Raw genomic sequence first — 23105 nt, 5'->3', positions numbered from 1 at the left:
ACAAACCAAACCCTGTGTGGCTGTGCAAAATAAAGGCTCTTAAAAACTACTGGAGTCGCCAAAAGCAAACCCGTCCAGAAAACCCTCTCTGCTTCCCCCTGCAGCATGGCCTGGCAAGCCAAGATCCATCTGAACCAGCTGTGCTGCACTTCCAGGCTCAGAGCCAGCAATGATGACAGATTTCCATATAATTTATCTGCTAATGACATTCCACAGCACCCACCATGGATCGTGGGCTGCTGCAGGAACAAGGATGCTGCAGCGGATGCTGCTGGATGTGGGAATGGGGTGCAGGAATGCAGGCTGTGAGGAGGAGTTGCTCTTGGGAGATGCTCTGGCTGCAGGACACAACTGACACAGATCCTTAAGCTACAGGACAGTGTGGCCAAGATTCCCTGTGCTCCTGGCATGGCCTTATCCTGCAGTTCCTTACTACAGAGACATGACTTCCCCAGGGCATCCATCAGCAGAACTGTCTCTCCTGGCAGAACCAGCCACCAGAATTTTCCTCCAATTTTGGCTATGTTTCTCTCTGGACAATTTTTCATGGGAAGGAAAAAGGATTTTTTCCTCCTCCAGCTGCTGATCTAGTTTTCAAGTTATCCATCTCAGTCACTGTTGCCAAGCCTGCTCTGCTGCCCAGAGTCTCCAGTCCAGATCCAGCCCGGACAACTTTCCCAAAAAACCCACAAAATATTGCAGGACAGGGAAGGAGCATCAATTGAAAAAAGCTTTCTGCTATGTGCCAACCCAAGTGTCAACTAAGATTCTCTCTTCCTTTCCACCACACCTGCAGAGAAGTCCTGGAAAACCAAGGTCAGGGGGTTGACTATTGGCAAATAAAAGCCCAATAAAACCCCAACATTGTATTCCTCAAATACTCTCAATTTTCAAGTCAAACTTACATTTTCTCTGGAGTATCCTCCACAGAAACACATACGACATCATTGCAGCTTTGGAGATGACTTCTTACTCTTATTTATTTATTTTTTTGTAACTAGTATTATAATAGTTCTGCTTTTCTGCATTTTGCACTTATCAGCATTCCCCGCCCCCCCCGCGGCCCCATCCACATGGAGCAAATATTCTGTAATTGCAGTTTTTCTCCTCCAATTACAGTTCTATAAACTCAGAGCATTTCCTGCTGCCTAAGGCTGCATTGGTGGTGTGGGGGAAAGCAGGATTTTGAAGGTATTTTGGCTGTTGCTGATGTATAGGGATGTTTTTCTATATCATAGAGTGATAACAAAATTTCCTGAAGTCCTTTCACCAAATACTGACTCAGCTCAATTCTCTGTGCCTCTGAGCATCTCAGCATCCTGGACAGGGGCAGATGCAGAAGCCCCACAGCTCCCCACGTGCCTCTCACCCTCTGAGCTTAAAAACTTTTGACAGCTTCTCCTCATAATCCGCAAACACGAGCTGACAAGTGCAAGTTATACTCGGTATGCTGGGGATTTGAGATGATATTTAGAGCCACGGCACTGCCAGGGTTTGATGCATGAGAGCCTTCCCTGCTCAGGATCATCCCCTAGCTCCAGCTAACAAACCATCCTGCCTGGATTTATTGTCAGCTTGCTTTTAGAGTGGAAAAGCTGCAATGTTGTATTTTGCTCCACACACCCTACTCCTGGGGCTTGCTGTGCTGGTGAGGAAGGGAGACCACAACCCTGACTGCCACAAAAACCCCAAAGGCAGGCATGAAGGAAGGAGGAGACCCTGCACTCACCTGGAGGTAACCCCATCTGGTACAAGGAAAATTGCAGTCACCAGGAAACTCGCAGCTTCCCTCCTACAAGTCCGAGGGGTGCAAATCCAACCCAAACCCCATCACCAGCTGCATTTCAGCTGCTGCCTTGGCTCTACTCTACAGCTGTGGAGGAATTCCTTTGCACGGCTGCAATCAGCCCTCGCATCCCATCTCCCAGCCCATTGCTGCACCTCAGTCCTCCCCAGTTCCACACCCCCCCCTTGCTGGGGCAGGAGAGCAGGGGGGTCCCAGGGACACCAAAGCCCCACCAGGAACGCCTGGCAATGCACTCTGCAGAATCCAAGTGAAAAGGATGGCTTTTCCTATCTTCATTAATCAACCTTTTGAAAGTTGGAGGTGCCAGGGAGAGGTAGAGCAGAGGGAGGTGAAGCCCTTACCCTGCAGAGCCTCCTTGGCACGTGCCAGCTCCTGCTCCTTCTGTGCCAGCTGCACCTTCAGCTCGGTGGCCGAGAGCACCTCTGGGGACTTGCTGCCGTGTGTCTCCTCCAGCTCCTTGGTCAGCATTTCCTTCATTTGCCGGAGCAGGTGGACCTCCTCCTGCAGCTGGGCCACCTCCTCCCGCAGCAGCGCTGGAGGAAGGACAGACACAATGTGAGGAAGTGAGTGATGGCTCCCAGAACAGCCCCACGTCCCTGCTGGAAACTCAAACCCCGGGGAAATGCTGCTGGGCTGGCCCCTCCCAGATGGCAAAACTGCTCTGCACACCCCAAAATCTACACTACGCCGGGACTGGAGAAGGAAGAGGATGGATGTGATGGGAGGGAGGCGGGCAGCTTCCACTGGGTGATGGTTTTTGCATTAAATATAAAAATAGATGTTAATACGTAATGATAATAGTAATAAGAAACCAAGGACTTTCCTACCCAAACCACTCACTGACTCTCTTGGGGTCCAACAGAGTCTCCTGAGCTCCCACACATCTCAGCTCTGCCTCCAGCCACCCACATGGTCAGGGCACACTCAACAAAACCACTGTGAGACTGGAAAAGGGAAGATGACACTTCCATCCACAGCCCCAAATCCTGAAGTTTGCAGATTTACACCCAGTGACTGCTCACTCCTTCAAGCAGCTACACTGCAGGAGCATCCTGACAGAACCCAGCCAGGATCCCCTCCACATCAGGCACTGGAGGAAAGTTCCAGCACCCTGTTTCCTACAGCTGCACCCACTGTTTCATGTAATAAAATGCATTTCTGCTACTTCTGCATTGCACCCATCACCCTCATCCTGCAAAACACTTCTGGGTTGTGCACATGACACTGCAATCTGCCCTCTAAGTCTGGCTTTGCTTTCTCCCCCTTTAAAAACAGGTGGAGAAAAGTCTTTTCGCATCCCAAATTGGCTTACTGATTTTGTAGAATCATGGAATGGTTTGGATTGGAAGGGACCTTAAAGACCAACCAGTCCCACCCTCTGCCATAGGCAGGCACACTTTCCACTAGACCAGGCTGCTGCTCTAAGTCCAACCTGGACTTGAACACTTCCAGGCATGGGACATCCACATCCTCTTGGGTTGGCATTATGGACACGGGAAGAAAAAATGACCACATCAGCCCACACGTCACAGTTACCAGAAAAATGAAACAGAAATTAAACCCGAACACCTCCTCTCTTAAGCACCGTGCTTGTGTCCTTTCCCCAGTGTAGCAGGGAGCCTGGAGGACACCAGCTGGAGACAACACAGGGATTTTTCCCCTTATTCCTCCCCGGGTCCCTCTGCACGTGCAAGGGCCGTTTCCTTTCCAGCAGTGCTGGCCCAGCGAGGCCGGGAGGTGACGCCGGCGGCAGGACAGGGAGAGGCAGCTCCCCCCGGCAGCTGCGCCAGGAAGGCATAAAATCTGCTGCACATACTTGAAATGCTTCCCGAATGAAAACTGGCAAGGCCCCATTCTGTAAATTATTTAGCAATAAAGTCACTAATGAGGAACAGTCGAGCTCCGGGCTGGGGGGTTTCGTGCAGCCCATAGTGCTTTATTGAAATCTGTGCAAAAAGCAAGAACTGGAGGCGGCCGAGGCCAACAGGATCTTTCCCAGGGATGGGAGAAATGCAGTGCGTCCCTTCCAGCCTCTGGGAACCCTGAGAGGATGTGAAGGGCTCACACATGGTGGAGTATTTGGTGTGCAAAACCCACCCAGCGCCCTCCCCAGCCACAAAAAGCCCCCTGCAGTCCCACAAAATACCCCTGCCTACAACAAATTGCTGGGGTTTTTTTTCCCCCCACTGATAACTGATTTTCACATTTCCTTACATCCCACTTCACCAAGGGCCATTCCTAGGGAAAAAAATTAACCAGCAGGATAGAAGCAGGGCAGATTGCACAGGGGTGACTGATCCCGATGGATTCCTGCAAATTGCAGCATTTTAGTGGGAACCAAGAAAATCCCCACACAGTAGGAAGTGATCTGGGAAAGTGAGAGGAAAGACAAGACCAAGGACAGCCTGGGAGGAATTCTGAAGCAAAGAATTCCAGAGGGGTCTTTGGGCATGGCCCAAGGTGCTATAATGCACTGTCCAGTGCAGCTCTCAAAAAATGCACTGATCCCCTCTTAGAAACACTGAAAAAACTGAAAAGCATCTCTCCTCCAAAACAGGCAACAAGGGAATTTCATCCCCACTTAGTACTCAGCTCCTGATCCAGGCAGAAACTGCTGAAGGATTAAAATCTGAGATCTATGGAAAGCTACAGATGTAATCTGGAGAGAAGCATGCAGCACCATGCTCTCCATGCTGCTGGCTGCAAGCCAAAGTCTATGGAGAACCTGAATTATTGATCAGCCATATATCCAAAATTCTTACTTTTTAGACACATAATTTGAGATAGACATATATATATATGTCTGTAGAATATATATATGCCTGTATATAGTCTATATATATATCTGTAGAAAAAAGGATTATGCTTTGCAATATATAGTTATATTTGCTACATATATATATTATTATATATATGGCAAAGCCAAATACAGTTTATATATATATATATATATATATATATATACACACACACACATACATAAAATTAGAAAGCACAATCCATACAGCCAGGGTTTGATAGGAAAATCCCTTTTTCCAATTCCCTCTCAGGGCTCCTGCCAATGTCATGGAATCACAAACTGGTTTGGGTTGGAAGGGAGCTTAAAGCTCATTTTGTTCCACTGGGCTGGGCTGTAGTGGTGATTTACAAACATCAGCCCCTTGAGGAGATGATGCTGTGGGGTGGAGAGGGGGCTCGTTTTGAGCCACTTTGAGTCCACTGTGGTGTCCAGGTGTTGGGCAGGGACACCTTCCATTGTCCCAGGATGCTCCAAGCACTGTCCAACCTGGCATAGAACACTTCCAGGGATGGGGCAGCCACAAATTCTCTGGGCACACACCTCTAATGACAACCACTTGTGTGAAGGATTTCTATCATTCCAATGCTTCCTCTGCTATTCTGCCCACCAAAATCACACCAACTTTCCCCCTCAAAACAAGTCCCTCCCCAGCATGGAGCATCTGTTCTCCATCACTCTCCTCCAAGCTTCCAGTTTAAGTACCTAAATAAATGACCAGAAAATGCCGTTTGCAGGCAGCTCTTAGTGACTGTAACAGAAAAGTTCCAATAGCTGGGAAAATGGGGTCAATTATTCAGGAATCTCACTTCAGCCTCTATTTCTTCCACATACAGATGGCTGAGGGAGGATTTCCATGTGATTCCTATGAGCTGGATGGAGCTGTGCCTCTACTTGACGGTGCAAAAGAGTTTGAAGTGAGCATCAGCCCTCTCTAGCAGGGCTCAGTGTCCCTCACAAGGAACTCCATACACCCCCCAACATGATGCAAAAGCAATAAGGAGAATATTTTTAAAGGCTTTTTTTTTTGCAGTTCACCCTTGCAAGTGTCACTATATCAGGGCGCAAAGTTAAATCTGCCATTAGGAACCACCTCCTAAATGCAAAAGCCTCAATGTAAAAAGCTTCCACAGCACTTTTACCCCAATATTTTTGTGCCTTTAATATTTTCCCTCCTCTTTTTAACCCTTTTTTTGGGGAGGAGGGGGGGTGAGTGGGGGAAGGGGAGTTGGGTGCCTTCTGTAATTCCTGACTACCCAGACAAGGAGGTATTGCCTTGCATGGACAAGCCCCATCACTCATCCCAACCCCTTCCAAATCTGCTGCAAGTGGGCAGAGATGAGATTAATACAATTTAAACATTTCCCAGAGCAATTGATGGAAACTACCATTCCCACTCAAATAACTGGCTGTTAATTATATTTTAGCTGATCACATTAAACTTCCATGACACTGCTGGATTCTGCATCGTTTATGGTTCAACCACTGATGTGTGTTAACAGACAACCAATGAGATTTTTAAAATTATTATTGTCATTATTTGTGGTGAACATCTCCAGACAACATTTGGGGCTGAAGTTTCCACTCCTACTCCTGCAAATCCCATCTCGGACTCCTCTGGGCAGCAGACCAACTCTCCATGCAGCAGCAAAGACATTTACTGGCCTTGGAACAGGCATCACTTTAAAGACATCCATTTAAAAGCCTTTTTTTTCCCATGTCACTCAGCTGACACGACTGCTGTACATGCATTTCTGCCTTTGGAGGGGACATATTAAAAATGGATGCAGAACAAACGATGAGGCTCGTGTGGGTGAATCAGTATCTCAGGTGAAAGCTGCATTTTGTGTCGCTTTTGTGAGTTTGATGGTGAGATGGTTTTTGCTTTGCTGGGCACAAGTCAAGGGTGTGTTTTTATCCAGAACATCAGCAGGATAAATATACATGTACACACACTTCTGTCCTAGGAAGAGAAATGCAAGGGTCATAAAGAACCTTATCAGAAAAAAAAAAAAAAAGATTCAAGACTCAAGGATGAGCTGAGTTTGTATTTTAAACAGCATCTCATCACCTCTGATTTTTAAGTAGCTTCTCAGCTTAGGACCTCCTTCTTGCAAAGGTGCAGAAAGCTGGAGAGGGACTTCTGGCAAGGGTCTTGAAGTGATAGGACAAGAGGGAATGGCTTCCCACTGACAGAGGGCACAGTTAGATGGGATATTAGGAAGAAATTCTTCCCTGTGGGGGTGGGAGGCCCTGTCACAGGGTGCCCAGGGAAGCTCTGGCTGCCCCATCTCTGGAAGTGTTCGATGACAGATTAGACAGGGCTTGGAGCAAGCTGGGATAGTGGAAGGTGACCCTGCCCATGGCAGGGGGTTGGACGAGATGGGCTTTAAGGTCCCTCCAACTCAAACCATTTGTAAGAGGACACAGCTACTGCCACTGCCCAGGACTTGTGGGGCAAAGCCCACACATCCAACCCCTCCTTCAATACCTGGACACCATAATGGACTCACGGTGGCTCAAAACGAGCGCCCTCTCCACCCCACAGCATCACCTCCTCAAGGGGACAAGTACAAGGGCCTAACATTCGTAAATCATCACTACAGCCCAGTCCTGCTGCAAATGCCAGGCACATCCCTCAGCACGGAGCCTCTGCAGCACTGTGGCACTCCATGACCTCAGAGGAGCTGTTGCCACCCAGTGCTCCCTCCTGGGTGGGTATTGGGGTGCCCAGCAGAGCCTCTGGGATTAACAAAATGAATTTTGGCTTTGCACACCTCTCTCTCACTTTTAAATAAACTTTTATTTCCATCATATGCTGCTGCTGCAATGCTACGAGTGAGCTGTCACACCTGGTCACAGACAATCTGTAATGATTTCAGGGAAAAGCATTCACCCAGTGAGAGCAAATCTTGCAAACACCACTTCTGAGCATTTCCTGAGTTAGACACCAGCTTGGCCTCAGTGTGCCCACATGGTCACAGCTCTGGGACAGAACCCCCAGCCACATACACTGACCCTGGGGCAGGATGTGCAGAGACCACCTGCTTTCCAAGCTACCCGCACGTCCGGACATTCCCTACCCCAAAATAAGGATTATTTCCGCCACGCAGTCGCCCAGTCTCTGGTCTGCCCCGGTGACACGCTGGAGGGTATCTCACAGCGGATGCGAGTGAATACAGCCTGATCTAAACCCCTGTGCACGCTGGCAGGAGGCCGAGGGCGAGCAGAGGGGCTCGGGGGCCGCAGGGCTCGGGGGCCAGGCCGGGCTTGTGGAGGCTGCCAGAAGCACACAGGGCAGAAGAGGCGCTGGCCGGCGGGCTGCGAGCCCCGCGGCAGTCCCCGGAGCCGGCTCCGAGCCCTCCGCCAGCTCCCGGCTCGCTCCAACTTCTCCGGGAGACAAGATGGACCACGGGGCACCGGGAGCCGCCCGCCCCGACCCTCCCCAGCGCCGCGGGGGCACGAAGCCCCTCGTCCCTGGCCCTGGGCGAGGGGACAGCCCGGCCACCGCCGCCACCCGCCCCGCGGCCCCGCCGGCTCCCGGCGTTGTTTTGTTTCTCCCAGGAGGAAGCGAGCTCCCAGCACAAAGCGAGCGAGGGGAAGCCGTGCACGCCGGGCTGCGGCCGCTCCCGGGGACCCTCCGGGGACCCCCTTACCTGCGTGGGCTAAGCGGGGGCACAGCGCCCTGCCCGGGGCGGCGCCGTCCGCGGCCGCCCCTCGCCGTGCCCGGCCGGCAGGACAATGGGCCGGGCGCGGAGCGGAGCCCTGCTGGCAGCGGCACGTCCCCGCCTTGCTCTCCTCCTGCTCCGACTTCATGGCGGGGCACGGCGGGCCCGGGGGCGAGGAGGGGTCCCCGGGTGGGCGGCTCCTCCCCGGTACCACCCGGCAGAGCGGCCAGCGCTACCGGCGCCGGGAATTTGACCTCTCGCCGGTCGCTTGATGTCACACGGCTCGGAGGAGTGGCTCTGCCCCGCGCAGCCCGAGGTGTGCGGGAATGGGGGCCCCCGCAACTCTCCCGGAGTCCCGGGGCCGCGCAGGAACCCGCGGCCGGCCGGCGGCGGAAATGATTCCCGGCTGGAATCATCCATCGCTGCCGCCGCTGCCACCCACCGAGCGGCCGGAGCCACGTCCCGGCTCCATCGCCACCGCTGTTCGCGATACTCGGCCAGAGCCGGCAGCACGGGGGAAAACTGAGGCAGGAGGTTGGCGAGACAGCCCCGGTGCCAGCGCACGGCTCGGGTCAGCTCGTCCTGGCAAGGCAAACGCAAGAGATTTTGCTCGCAATGCAGTTGTTACTTATTTTATATAGGATGGCGTGAGCAGAAGACAAAGCAAAACCCGTTGAGAACACGGAGACCACCTGCCTTTCTGTGATAAAAGCCACATAATAATACACCAGAACGACCAAACTCTCTGAAACCCAGCACGCTGGTATAGCTTTTCCATAGAATCATTAAGGTGGGAAAAGACTTCCAAGATCAAGTCCAACTTTTAACCAAATAGCACCATGGCCACTAAACCATATGGCACAATGTCACATCTGGTTGTTTTTTGAACACTTCTAGGGATGACGACTCCACCACTTCCCCTGAGGAGCCTGTTTCAATGCTTAACCACTCCTTCACTGAGGAAATTTTTCCCAATACGAGTATTTTTGTTCCCTATGGTCCACGGTGCACCTACTACCTGCCCTCACCCTCCTGCCTGGGCTGCCTGTTTCTACGCCCCCACAGCAGACCTGCTTTATGAATTTTTTCACCTGCTGAAGTGATGAAGAACTGGGCAGAAGCCCTTTGGGTTTATGAATTTTTGCCAGTCTCTACACTGTTCACCTCACTAGATGAGCCCTGCGTGGCCAGATGCTGGCTCGGGGATGCTCTGGGGGCAGCCCCAGCACACTGCAATCATACACCTTTTGCTCTGCCCAGGAAGGCAGGGCTTGCACAAAACTCATAAAACAGCCCAAGACAAAAGAAAAAAAAAGTCACCATATTCCCCTTTACAACAGCACCAAGCCTCTGCCAGCCAGCGTGAAGCCAGCTCCCCCACCCTACAGCAGCAGTATCTCAGGCATGGGGAAACTGAGGCACACCCCGTGTGCATGGGCTTTGACGTTTTGGGGAAGCGAGTGACAACCCCACTACGGGCAGAGTGAGCTGTCCTGCCTAGGAAGGGATGCACCCATGGCCACCCTGCACACCCGAGTCAATAAACCAGGTTGTCACCCACCCCGTGACCGTCCTGGCCTCCCAGTGCGCCGGCGGGCATTGCCCCTTCCCTGTCCTGCTGCCTCCTCGCCAGCGGCTGGGGAAGGGGAAGCGAATCGGTTTCGTTGTGCAACAGGCGCTGGCTCTCATTGCGGCAAACGGAGCGCACGCAACGGGCTGGCACTGCCACACGGCTCTGCCGCCAGCTGTGCTGTGCCCCACGGCCGCGGCCATCTCCTACCTCAGCTCCGGGAAGCCCAGGAGAGCTCTGCGTCACCTCCCATCGCGCCCTGTTTGCACAACTCCTCTCCCCGGGATCAAGTCGGAGCGCGCCCGTGCCGACTCAGCTCCCAGCGCAGCGGGAACGGCCGGAGCCACCCCACGGGAGCCGGGAATCACCGCCGGCTCCGCGGCACCTGCGGGTTTAATCCTGCTCTGTACGTAATCCCAGAGCAAAGGTAGCCGTGTGACCTGCCACGGCACGGAAGGTGCTGAGTTGCAGTGCCCCCGAACCAAAGCAGAGGGAGGAGGTTCTCCGCGTCACAGGCATTGCACAAGCCCAAAGCTCCCCAGGAGCTCCCCTTGGAGCCTCCTCCCTGGAAGAGGAGCCCGGTGAGCGAGCGGGAATGCTGGGCTGGGTTTAATCCTGATTTCTGCTGACTAATGGTGGCCCGGCAGCGTTACTCACTCCCGCAGCAGCTCGGCTGCTCTTTGACCCAGCGATGGACCCGCCAGGATTCTCCTGCCCCTTGGTGATTAGTAATCCCTTTGGAAGGCACACGGACGAGTGGTGCTGCTAAAGTCAAAGACGCCTCGGCTGGGTTTGTGTGGTGCTGCCGGGCTCTGGGCCCCGTGACAGGCAGCAATCACCCTTTGACAGTGGTTAAAGTGGGGTCGGGTATTGGCATCCTGTCCTTGCTCTGGATCAAGCCATTGCTGTGTGGTGGTCCCTGGCCTTAGCCAGGTGGAAGCTGAGGCCAGGGAGGTATTTCTGTCCCTGGAGTCATTCCCCGTGGATGCTGGCTGCTGCTGGGAAAGGGACAAGTGATGGTATCAGTGCAGATGGGTCTGGCTCTTCATTCCAAATTGGCCAGGGTCCTTCTGCCCTCCCTAGCCAAAACCCTTCTTCAGGGCCAGGAGACCCTTCCCACCCAAGCCTGGTTCTGAAGGTCTCTGCAGGCTGATCCACTTAACAACCCCCACCAGAGGACAAACCTGCATCTTGTGTCCCATCTCCAGCTTCCTGGGCTTGGAGGTCTCACCAGAGTTACGGTTCTGAAACAAGCAAGCTACCGGTGATCACCACCAAAAATTGTCCTAACTCTGCCAGAAAGCCCAGCCATCACCCCCAAGGGCAGGACCCACCAGAGACAGGCAACAGAGAGTCAAGTTGGCGTCAAAACACTGTCCAGCCCTGGCACAGGCTGCCCAGGGCACTGGTGGAGTCCCCAACCCTGGAGGGATTTAACAGATGTGGATGTGACACCTGGGGACATGGGTCTTGGCAGTGTTGGTTGGACTGATGATCTTGGAGGGCTTTTGCAATCTTGATGATCTTATGATTCTGTGAAAAAGCAACTCCGCTTCGGCACTGCTGCGCCAAAGGGAACAGCTCTCCCTCCCTACAGTGTGGAATAGGAGCTGGTGGCTGATCAAATGCAGCTTGAACATATTGCTGGTGCTGTGTCACTACCCTGGAGGCACTGGCACCTGCAGCCACTGCTGTGCAACCTCAGTCCTGCCTGAAGAATCTCTGCACAAGGCCAGAGATGCATCCATGTACTTTCAGACAGGAGCTGGCCCTTGAGAGCCACATTTGACCTGGAGGACAGAGCTCCATAAAAACCACCAGAACAGAAAAACCTGGAGACCTCAAGCAAAGACTCCTGCTTCAAAATGCCACCTGCTTCCAGGAAAACTTCCTAAAACTTCTCTCCCATGGCCATGGAAACCCCCCTCTCCAACCCCCTCTTTCACAAAATAAAGATAACAGAGTGAGGACATGTTTCAAAACAGAGCTGATTTCTTTTTTCCCCCTGGTTTCTCTTTCAAGGAAAAACTTCTCTCAAAAATGACAGATTTTTGTCAAACATTTCACTCATGACAAATTGGCATTGTCATCGAGGAGAGCACTTGGCTGGGAATTTCGGAGGCGCTTTGGGAACCTCCATCTGCTTTTACTGAGTTAAAATCTGATGGTGGTGAGGTTGGAGAATTTAACATGTGAGGCAAGGATTAATTAACATCGATCTGGCTCCAAAACTAGGGGTGGTGAGAGTAATTTTCATTGAGGAACTTGGCACCGCTTAGCACCTCCTCCTCCTCCAGTGCTGCCAGAGTATTTTAAGCTCCTGAAAATCACACGTGCATCACCAAGAGTTTTTGCAGTTATTAATGAAAGCCTGAGTAGAGAGAAAAATCTTAATTTTTTTGTTAGCTCCCCACTCAGGCCATACACAGCAACTTTCCCCTTCTTTAAAACAGCACTGCAAAAGCTGTTTAAAAGAGGTGAAAAAGCAATGGGGAAAGGGCAAACATCATGTTCGTTCCAATCTCATTTGGGACAACTTCCTGAGCTCATCACAGTTATTTCTATTGTGTTTTTAAATTTATCACGAGGATTATAGTTATCATCACAGACATTTTATGCCTAACTTCTGGGTTCTTTACAATATTTTCATTCAAATGCTAAAAGGCTCTAATGAGACTAAAGATAATGGCCCGCAAATATAAATGACACAGATCAGAATAGGGGGAAATTGGTTAAAAAGGAAAACAAACAGAAATTATCCATCTTAATTTGCATTCAAAGGCAGTAACTGGGGAAAAATTGATGTATTATGGAGAGGGAGGTTTTCACCTGGTACCCGAACCCAACAGAACCTGCTGTGCTTCTGCAACATCTGGATCCAGCTGCAAATGTCACTGACTCCTCCCTGCCCTCCCCAGCTTCGTCAGCACTAATGAGGTGAGGGATGGCACAGACAGCTGCACGTTTGTGGCTGTGGAGGGCCAGGGTGGGCATCGATCAGCAGAACGTGAGTTCTCCGAGAGCTCTGAACCGCTGAACCCCGCCAGAATCAATGTTTTCCTTTTTAAAACAATGCTGGGGGGAAAGCACATCTCATATAGATTCAGTGTTATTCTGGGGTTTACATTATTCATTGAACCTCATCCTATGTCGTGCTGCAGTGAATATATTACCATATATGATGATAGAAAAATTACACGACTCCTGCAAATACCCGATAAAGTGTCAGGCTGGGCTGCTAAAGGAGCTGCAATCACTCATTAGCAATGTGTAATTACACTGCCACACGTCGGGGTTGTGCCTGTGCCACCAGTCACTGTACAGGGAAAGAGAAGGAAAATAGTAATAATAATAATAACAATAACAATAATAATAATAATAATAATAATAAATCAGGCAACAACAAACCCCAGAGCTTTATGGTGGGTCTCAAACTTTGGGAAATATTTTCTTGCTGAAGCCTTATCTGCCCCACAGCACATCCAGGAATGTCAATGCAAGGCCACCAAGGGCCGCCGTGTCCCCAGAGCCTCCCAGTTCAGCCCACCCCAGCAGGGATCATGGGGGCACTTGGAGGGAACAGGCTGCTTGCAGAGAAACATCAGGGGAACTGGGAAGTCTATTGGGAAAGGTTAATGATTTATCCCTGTGTATAAATGTGCTGCTGTTTCTAAAAATGGCTTTGCAGCCTCAATGACACCCACACAACCTGCTGCATTCATCAACACAACCAAAACTTACCCAAATCCCATTTCTTTATAGCCAAAATCTGCCACTCACCAGGCACAAGGCTTGTTCATGTGCATAGACTCCAAGTGATGCTACAGCACAATTTTTGGTTGCTTGCAGGAATTGCAAAGACAAAAAAAAAAAAAAAAAAAAAAAAAAAAAAAAAAAAAAAAAAAAAAAAAGTGGGAATAAAGCCTGGCTGGGATGGCTGGGATTTGTGAGGCAGGTTAGGAAAGCCCAAAGGGCTGCATGGATCAATGACCCCTGAGCCTGGACATATCCCGTTCCCCTCCTGTCACTGTGTGTATCAACAGAATATTTATAAATCAATTGAAAGCAATTAATCAGCGAAAGAAAGATAAGGGATAATGAAGAAAAGAGATTAGCTGGCGGTGCACAAACAGGGCTCCTCCGGGGAGGAACTGCTGTGGCTGGAAGCCTCCTCTGCAAAGCCTATTAGCTCCACTTAAAAAAGAAATTCAAAAGAGGCAACCTGAATAATTAAAAGGAAGAGTTAATGGTTCATACTAACAGCTTCTAAAAACCTGCAGCAGCCGTGTTTGTTAACCAAGGGGACCTGCAGACAAACCACTGCTGCAGGGCTGCAGCTGCAGCCCCACATCCCTGCCTGGAGCCCAACATTCCTGCATCCCCTGGCATGATGGGGCCAGGCAGGCTCACCTGGAAACCACGAGCCAGGGAGGCTGACCTGAACACTGTGAGTTGAGTGGGGACACCAGACTGCTGGGCTCACTTAAGTGGCCAACCCTTTGAGCTGAGTTACAAACAGTAACAGAAATGACTCCAGGATATGAGGAGAAGCCTCCAGCGATGTAAATCCTAATATTACCCACCCGGTGTATCCCATGGTATTTTTCCAACCACCAACACGCTCCTTGTTTGCTAAACCAGGACTAAATATATAGTTAGGTTGGTTGCCAACTGAAAAAATAACCTCTGGGCAGGGCAGTCACCATTTCTGCCATTTTCTGTATGTTTTCCTACTGATTTTCCACCCTAATCCTTCCACACCAAACTCTCAGGAGGGGCGACTCAGGGCAGGACCATCAGCATTTTCCTTGGCTGTACTGCTGCCAATAATAATTTATTTCACACCCAGAAGATGCTAACACCAGGGCTGGGTTTAATCCTGTCTGCAGAACCAGCACCACCATGATGGTGTCACTAAGAACTGGGTGCTTTTGGCCAAAAAACTTCCTGAACCTGCCACTTCATTTCTGAGCCCCATCCCTCAGCTGTGACCTGCAGCCTGAGAATGTTTGTGAGGAGCTTTCCCAAATTTATGGGGAAATTGGCAGCTTCTTCCAGTGCTGTGGGATCCCACCTGAGAGCTGGCAGCAGGTGGGCGTCTTAATCAGGAAGACCCATCAATTCAGAGAACTAAACACAGCATTTCAGTGCAATACTTGCCTTTTTCAAGTAGTACTCAACAAAATTGCCAGGTCAGGGCTGGAGCTCATGGGTTTTTTTCAGAGGAGGAGGGTAAACATCTCCCTACCTTCCTCACCAAACTGCAAGGCAGCAATTTAACCTTCAAGGTAGAGCTCACATTCATTTAGTAACAGCCCTTATCTACAGACTATGGGCCAGAATAATTCCACTGGGAACAATATATAATAGATAAAAATAACTGCACTGCAGCATGGACATGGATGGCACAAGCAGCTTCCTCCTTGCCCATCGATTTCATGGCAGGTGATGGGCTGACAGCAGGAAAACTACCCAAATTCTGATGCTTAGGAGGCTAATGTTGATTTAACAGGATAATGCTGGTCTTGGAAGGTGTGAATCCACAGGCTGAGCCCACCTCAGGCTGTCCAGACACCCCAATGCATCCTGCTCCCACTTCACTGCCCTTCACCCTGAAGACCCAGAATCCTGTTTCAGAAATCTTATTTTTCCCCTCTTATTTTTAATTTTTTTTAAATGAAATAAACTTGAAAGTTTTCCCAAACGCCTAAGAGAGACAATGTTTTGCTTGACAATTACACACCACTTATTGAACTTCTAATCTATGCTTATTAAAACTTTTCACTGCAAAGTTTGCTCTACCCTGCCAGGAGGTTCAGGACAAAAACTGAACACCTGGGGATTTTAAACCATTTTTTTTTCCCACCAAAGTCTTACTACTACACTAAATAACACAGCACACCTGACTGTGATGAAACAAATATACCTATGCCCATAAAATCACAGAATGGTTTGGGTTGGAAGGGACCTTAAAGCTCATTCCATTCCACTATCCTTCCACTATCCCAGGTTGCTCCAAGCCCCATTCAACCTGGCCTTGGACAATTGCAGGGAGCAGGAGTTCACAACCTCTCTGGGCAAAAAAAAAAAAAACCAACAAAAAAACAAAAAAATGACCCAAAATCAGTAGTGGAAATAAGGTTTTTCAGTCTGAAAATGAAGATGCCAACCAAATGCCAACCAAAATACCAAAAAATACACTTGTTTTTCTGAAATACCCACAGTATTACTGGAAGGGAGTGTGGCTACGGGTGGTGTAATGCTGCCCCATCTATTTTACACACATTCCCAAAGGCAGGAGAAGCCATTTAAAGCTGGGAGGCCTGCACTAGGTGCCTGCCTGGAATTAAACACCACACTAGGTAGCAAAGTTAATAAAAGTGACAGCCTTTTATTCATCTTGGCTAGTGCTGCAGTGCTTGGAGGCAGCAGGGAGCTGCTCTCATGGAGTTATCAGGGTACTGCACCAGGCAAACCTGGGGCTGGGAAAATAGAATGAAATTGAAATTTTAAATAAAATAAAAAGAAATAAAATAAAACCAAAGGGAGCAGCAGAAAGCATAGAAGCTGTATGTCAAAGCCAGCAGCACAAACCCAAGCTCCAGCAGCATCAGGGTGGGGACATATGGGTTGGAATGTGGGACTGGATCCCTGTGGAATGAACTCAACACTCTGTAGATCGACTCTTGTTAGGGTGGAAAAACACATCCCAGAGAAGGTGTGAGGATGCACTCAAACCCAGCTAAGCAGAGGAAAAAAACAAAAAAAAAAAAAAGTATTTTATTTCCATCCAGATGAAGCAAAGCAGTGATGCTTCCTGGAGGAAGCCACTCTCTGCAGGGTTCTATCTGGAGAGCCCAGGGAAGTCGAGCATAGCAATTCCTGCAGCAGCAAAGCACCAGGTGAGTGAGCAGGGAGCAGGTGAGAACACCAAGCTCCAGGAAAACACGATCCAAATGACCCCAGATGCTGCATCGTGGCTGGAAATAGGTGGTGGAATGATCAGTTTGATTTTTCAACTGCACTAAATGCCTTCCCAAGCTCCCCAAGAAATACCCAGTGCTCGGTTAAGGTCACAGGGGGATGTACAAACCCTTCCATGCCCTGTTTTACTTGGTCATAGAATCCCAGAATGGTTTGTGATGGAAGAGACCTAAAAGCTCATCCTGTTCCACCCCCTGCCATGGACAGGGACACCTTCCACTATCCCATGTTGCTCCAAGCCCTGTCAAACCTGGCCCTGGACATTTCCAGGGATCCAGGGGCAGCCACAGCTGCTCTGGGCAATCTGGAAAGTTCCTGCCACTCTTGCATGGGACAGCAGCCAGGGCACAGTGACACTGCCATGAGGAGAAATCCTGGCTCCAACATGACATCCTTGATATTCCCGAGATCATCCAGGGATAAATACGAGGCAGCAGGGAAGAGAGGTGGGACAGGAGTAAAGAGGAAGAGAAGGGAGATTTTACTGGAGCAAGATGTACAACAACAGCAGCTGCTAGTTTTCATCACTTCCTCACAAATCTCACAGCAATGATTGCATCCGGATTCTTCTTTTCTTTCTTCTCTTCCCAAAATTTTTTTTTTTTTTAAATTCAGACTCATGAAAATCTCATAAATAAATTTCCATGACCAGTATAGAAAAGACTCTTGCATTTTCCCCCATGTGCTGCAGAAGGCTCAGCAAGCAAAGCTGACAGCAGGAACCCTTATCCCTTCCACATGCACTTCATAACCCAAACCACGATTTTCAAATAGCCAGAGCTAGAAAATGAAAATGAGCAATACATGATCCTAGGAGACAGGTACCCAAGAAGCAATCGTATTAACTCAAAGCTAAATATGATCAAGAGTAATAATTCACATATGGGTTTTCAGTGCGGTACTTGAGGAAGACAAAAAATATGTTATCTCCTGCTATTTATTCACATAAAGGTTCCAAAGTCATCCACCTTTTTACACTGCCCTCACAGGACCTCTCCCAAGCTGTGCCCAGCACTGGGCATTTTCCCAGAGAAAACATGGTTGTACTGGAAAAATGAGGCCAATAATAACAAAAAAAAAAAAAAAAAAAAAAAAAAAAAAAAAAAAAAAAAAAAAAAACCCAAAGCAACGGGGGGATTTGGAGGAGATAAAAAAAGCCACAGGCAAATGCAATTCTTTCTACTTGATACAAGCACCAGTGTGTGGGACCAGGATAGGAGAAGGGGCACCCAAATGACTCCAGGATTAGATTTATAACTGGAAAATTAAAGAAATAACTGATCATTCACACACCAGGCACCCAATACCCTCCCCCCCCACCCCACTGCTGAGCACACCCAAAAGATTTCAAAGACTTAAAATTCTTCAGAACTCATTTTTACTTGGCAAAACAGAGATTTTAAAAAAATTATCTAGCTGTTTTGTGCTGGGACAGGATGCTGGCCAAGTCCCCTCTCTCAGGGGCCGTCTGTGAGATCAGAAGAAAAAGTATCTAAAATTCAGGCTGGGTGAAAGGGTCTCCATTTCAATATTTCTAAATATAAAAGTCTCAGCAACACCTTAAATAATTCAGGAGCTTTAGGAGAGGCACAGCACAGCCCCAAGTTGAGCCACTTTTGGTAACTTCTCTTTCCACCAACTTCCCCCCATCTATACCACAAAAATGATGGAAAAAATCCCTTTATTTTCTTAAGGGAGATTCACCCTCTCACTGCAGTCCCCACAGGAGTACAAATATTTGATGCGATCGGAAAGAAAACAAAACCGTCCCGAAATGACAACTGAGAGGGAAACAATCTGGGAAGTTTTAACCTTCAAAATCTGTCTCTTAATTCTGGTTGTGATTTCTGCAGGCGAGGGAGGAGGAAATAAGCACAGCCCGAGCAGTGTCTGCTCCTGCCTTACAAAGGCAACTTTAAATGGGATTTCAGGAGAACATGACTAGGCCGGAGTTAATGCTATTAAAATTCAAAGTGCAAAGACAGCCAATAATCCCAGCCGGTTCCTGGGACAAGAATCCGATCGTGCAGCACACAGAGATCTGGTGCTGCTGGCTGCTATTGATTTCCTTTTATTGGAAGGAGGGGAAAAAAAAGGGAGAAGGATCCACAAGGAAACCCAAAGCTCCTGGGCAGCCCAGCCAGCCCAGCTCGCTTTCAACACCCGCAGCTCAGCAAGCGGAAAGGAAACCGCTGGCAAGATGAACTCAAAAACACAGGAAAAATAGAGATTTGGAGACAAAATCATCCCCTGGGCTGTCAGACCTGCCCAGGCGTGGATGTGTCTGCCTGGGAGAGCTGTGGAGCAGCAGCACAGCACAGCCTGGAGCGGGGCACAGGGCAGGGAGGAGGTGATGCAGCTGCAGAACAGCCCCAGAGCATCCACAGCAAGACACGGCCCATCAACACAAAATACTTCCCTTGGACCTCAGCCCTGCCCTGGGAGCTTTGGACACCTGAAATCCCAAACTTGCTCATGATCCTGTGCACCTTCATTTCCTGCACGCTTCAACCAGGCTCTGCATCTGCAGGAGCCACTGAGGGACCACTTAAGAGGAAACAAGTCACTGTATTTATACACACAGACTGTTTTTATTTTTTAATTGTATTTTTTAAAGCACATGGTCAAATACTGCCTTGATTTTTTTTTTCCAATTAATCCTACAGCCATAGATTTTCCTCTGTTCTTCAGCCACTTGCAAAATCCTCCCAAAAGATTGCTGGGGGTTATAGAGGAATTATGTTGGTTAGTGAGCCAGTTATTATCCCTCTGATAAGAGGAGCTGATCTGGGTGGAGAGGCATTGGCTCCACACTATTTGCAAGGAAAAATTAAAGCTGAGATAGTGGCAGGTTTGCTCAGCTCCTGCCTTATCTCCAAAGCGTGGCAGAGATATTATTTGATCCAGCTCCGGCCATGGAAGGAAAGCAGGGCTCCAGGGGAATTCAGCAAAGGCAGTTTTTCCAGGCATTGGCAGCTCTAAGCACTGCGGAGAAAATCAAAATACAGCAACAGAGATGTACAGGGAAACCTGCATGCAGGGAGTTTTGGGAACAGACACCTGGAAATTGGGTGTCCTGTGACCGAAGGTTTATTATATGGTGAAAGGCACCTATAAACCACGCCACCTGCAAGGTGTCAGAAATTCCCTTCCTTAGTGGATGCGATCAAGCTGGACAGACTGAAAGCAACCCTGAGGGGAGGTTGCACACCCAGGAGGGCTGGAAGTGCCAGCTGCCCTCCAGAGAAATCCTTACAGCAGCACAAGCAGCATCTCCAGAAAAAAATGTGTCCAAAAGAAACTCTCCTCCACCTCCACAGCTATAAATAGGGCAGGACTGGATGTTATCCATGATGCTTTACACACTGTTGTTTCAGTTGGAACCACTGAGAAATGATTTGTGACTGAGGAAAGATTTTTTTTTTTTTTTAATTTTTATAACATTTTATTTTTAGATTTGGGGTCACCAATCAAGCTCCCTGGAGCTATTCATTGCCCTGAGCCTGGTTTTGAGAGGGCAGCACCACACAAAGCTCTCCTCAAGTTGAACAGTGATGAGGGTGTGATGCAGGACAATGAGGTTGGTCACAAAGCCAGCTTTTCTCTGGGAATTGCAGGTTTGGGAGCAGGTTCCTCTCCACCCTCCTTAGCAGCTGTCATTATTTGGGCTAAGTTATAATATCTTCAGGGGGGTTTATAAGCCTTCATCACTCTGCAACAGCAGCACAAGGAGATTTACATGCAGGAGTCTCTCTCCAAATGTACTCCAGGGAGGAAAAGAGTATCCTTGGGAAGATAATATTTTAAGGGCAAGGTTTTTAATTTTAAGACATGTTTTAATCCAAATTGTCTGGACCCAAGGAGCAGACAAATGGCATTTGCTCCAGCCACTTCTCATGGTCTCTGCTGTCGCAGCAGAGGAAGGGAAGAAAAGCAGATCAAAAGAGCCATGTAGGGAAAATAATGAGTTTGGATTGCACTGGTGGCACAAGGAACAACACGGAGTGAGGCAGGAACAGAGAAATCCATATGTGATACTGAGTTTCTTTTACCTACTACTGGGCTTTTGAGTACACCAGGTATTTGAGGAAAGATACAGGTAAACCCAGAGGAACTGCAAACCAGTTGCAAATGTGAATTAAAAACCTAATTTTCAGATAACCCAGGAGGTTTTTTTGAGGAAGTAGTAACAGTGCCTGCCCTGATGAAGCAATAATGGGGCAGAGGTAACCCCAGAGGCTCAGTGCCTCATTTCCTTCAGCACAGGGATCACCTGAGTGAGTACCCAGGGCAGGACTAGGGGTGGTGGAGGAAGCAAACCCGAGAAGGGAAGATGGGCTGATGGTTCTGCAAGCACTGCCAGAATGTTTTAGGGAGCAGCTGTGCCTTACCAAAAACATGGAGAATCATCCCATCACCCAGCCTGAATCCCAGCCAGCTGCATATGGCAGTTCCCAGGCTAGGTAATTGCCATAGCAGTTATGGAAATGAGAGGCTAAATTCTCCTGAACACTTTACAGCCCTTTTACACTCTGCAACATTCAGCAAGGGAGGGACAAGGGAGACTGCCAAGGTTGACCAAGGGGATGCTCGAGCCCCCCAAAGGCTGAAAATTGATTGTTCCCCCCTTGTTTTCTGCAGAACAATTACTTCCTGCTCCTTGGACTCACTTGTGTAGGATTTTAGTGTCCAGGATACACGTCCTTACCCTCAGCTCATGTGCACATTCCCACCAAGCCCCATGGATCCTGCAATGCACCATGGACTCTGCACTTCCCAGGTCCTCTCCATGTTCTGGAGGGGTTCCCAAAAATAATTTATTGCAGTCTAATGCTACTCACTTATACATGGAGGCCTTTTTAATGTAAATTGTTTAATTTGAAGTCAAAAGCATGCTTTAAATTAATACCCACAATGAGGGGGGAAAGGAAGCACACTCCAATTAAATAATTATTTGCAAGAGATAATTCCACATGTGAATATTCTCTATCACCTTCCTATCCTCCACTTCTTCTCTTACCTATCTCCAAAGCTGCAAATGTTAACTTCAAAGCCAAACACCATTTCCAAGTGGAAATCCATGGACTGGTCCCCAGTGGATGTGGGGAGATGAGGGGCAGCCAGGATGCTCAGCCCCAGCCAGTGTGTCCCAGGAACTGGTGAGACCCCTTTCCTCAGGAATCCCTCACCCTAAAATCCCCTCTACACCCTAGTGCACATAAATCACACACACTGCCCCAGTTGCTGCATCTTCCCAAGGAAAATGCCAGGGAGCTGAACCTGCCCTTGGCACTCTGCATCATGGACTGCCCAAGGACAGGGAACCTCACAGTCTTCACTGCAAGACATTCAACATCCCAGAAATAAGCCCCAGGAGGATGTGGGGAGCTGGGGAATGCTCCATCTAACTGGATTAAGCTCCAAAATCATCTTTGGAGATGCAGCAGCTCTCCCCAGAGTGGCCGGGGCACTACAGATGCACGCACAGACCTCTCATTCCTCTCCATGCAACAGACCCCTGGCATTTATCTCTGCTGCCTAAAGATCTGCTGGAGCCCCGAGGATCTCAGCATAAATCAGCATCAGCCTGGGCTCTGCTCACTTGAGCCCCCCTTCATCACAGCAGCGAAAATGCCTGTCCCCCACCAGAAATCCTGCAGCCAAACACAGCAAGAAGCAGGATTTCAGGAGAGCTGCAATCCCGGCTTTGCAGCTCCAACATCTCACATGAAAGGGAGGAATTTCCCTCCCAGTGAATAGCGGTTTATACATTCTTTGGCAGCCTGTTACCATTAGCAAACACAATCTGTATTTCTGCCTCACTCATTTGTTTGCCAAGTGCATTGGAAAGGAATATTTTATCCACTGCCAGATAAAACCCGTAAGCGACCGTGCCCAACGTTTTGCTGCAGGTATGAGGTTTGCTCCTGCAAAAGGACACCTCCACAAACCCCACCTGAATAAACTCCCCCCCAACATGGGTCTGAGAGTTCAACACAAGGGTGGGGGGCAAGGAGGTGTCATCCCAGCCCCTCTCCTGGCCTGGGATAAAAGGTGGTGGCAATAAGGGGAAAATTGGCTGCACTAGAGCACGGTTAAAAAGCTCATGCTGAATTTGGGATGGAGAAGAGGAAAAGCCCTGCAGCTCCCAGCCTGAGCTGCCACCTGAGAGATCGCTGGTCCCTGCCAGCACCTGGAGGTCCCTGGAGTTTTGGCTTCCTGCAGCTCTGGCCCAAGATCAACTCAGCTCCTGGGCACTGTAACCCTGGGTTTAAACCA

At 49.2% G+C, this 23105-nt stretch overlaps 1 protein-coding gene across 1 annotated transcript in view; it reads right to left on the bottom strand.

Annotated features, from left to right (window-relative positions):
• KAZN (kazrin, periplakin interacting protein) overlaps positions 1–23105 on the bottom strand; it is an 82716-nt gene that overhangs the window by 8319 nt on the left and 51292 nt on the right. Inside the window, exon 2 of the mRNA XM_062507700.1 lies at positions 2149–2305. Within this exon, the coding sequence (XP_062363684.1) occupies positions 2149–2305 (157 nt within the window). The remainder of the gene's footprint in view (positions 1–2148; positions 2306–23105) is intronic.

The sequence above is a fragment of the Cinclus cinclus genome, chromosome 23, assembly GCF_963662255.1.
Source record: "Cinclus cinclus chromosome 23, bCinCin1.1, whole genome shotgun sequence".
Classification (NCBI taxonomy): Eukaryota; Metazoa; Chordata; class Aves; order Passeriformes; family Cinclidae; genus Cinclus; species Cinclus cinclus.
The sequence above is the reverse complement of the archived record's forward strand: the minus strand, read 5'-3'. Positions and strand labels throughout refer to the sequence as shown.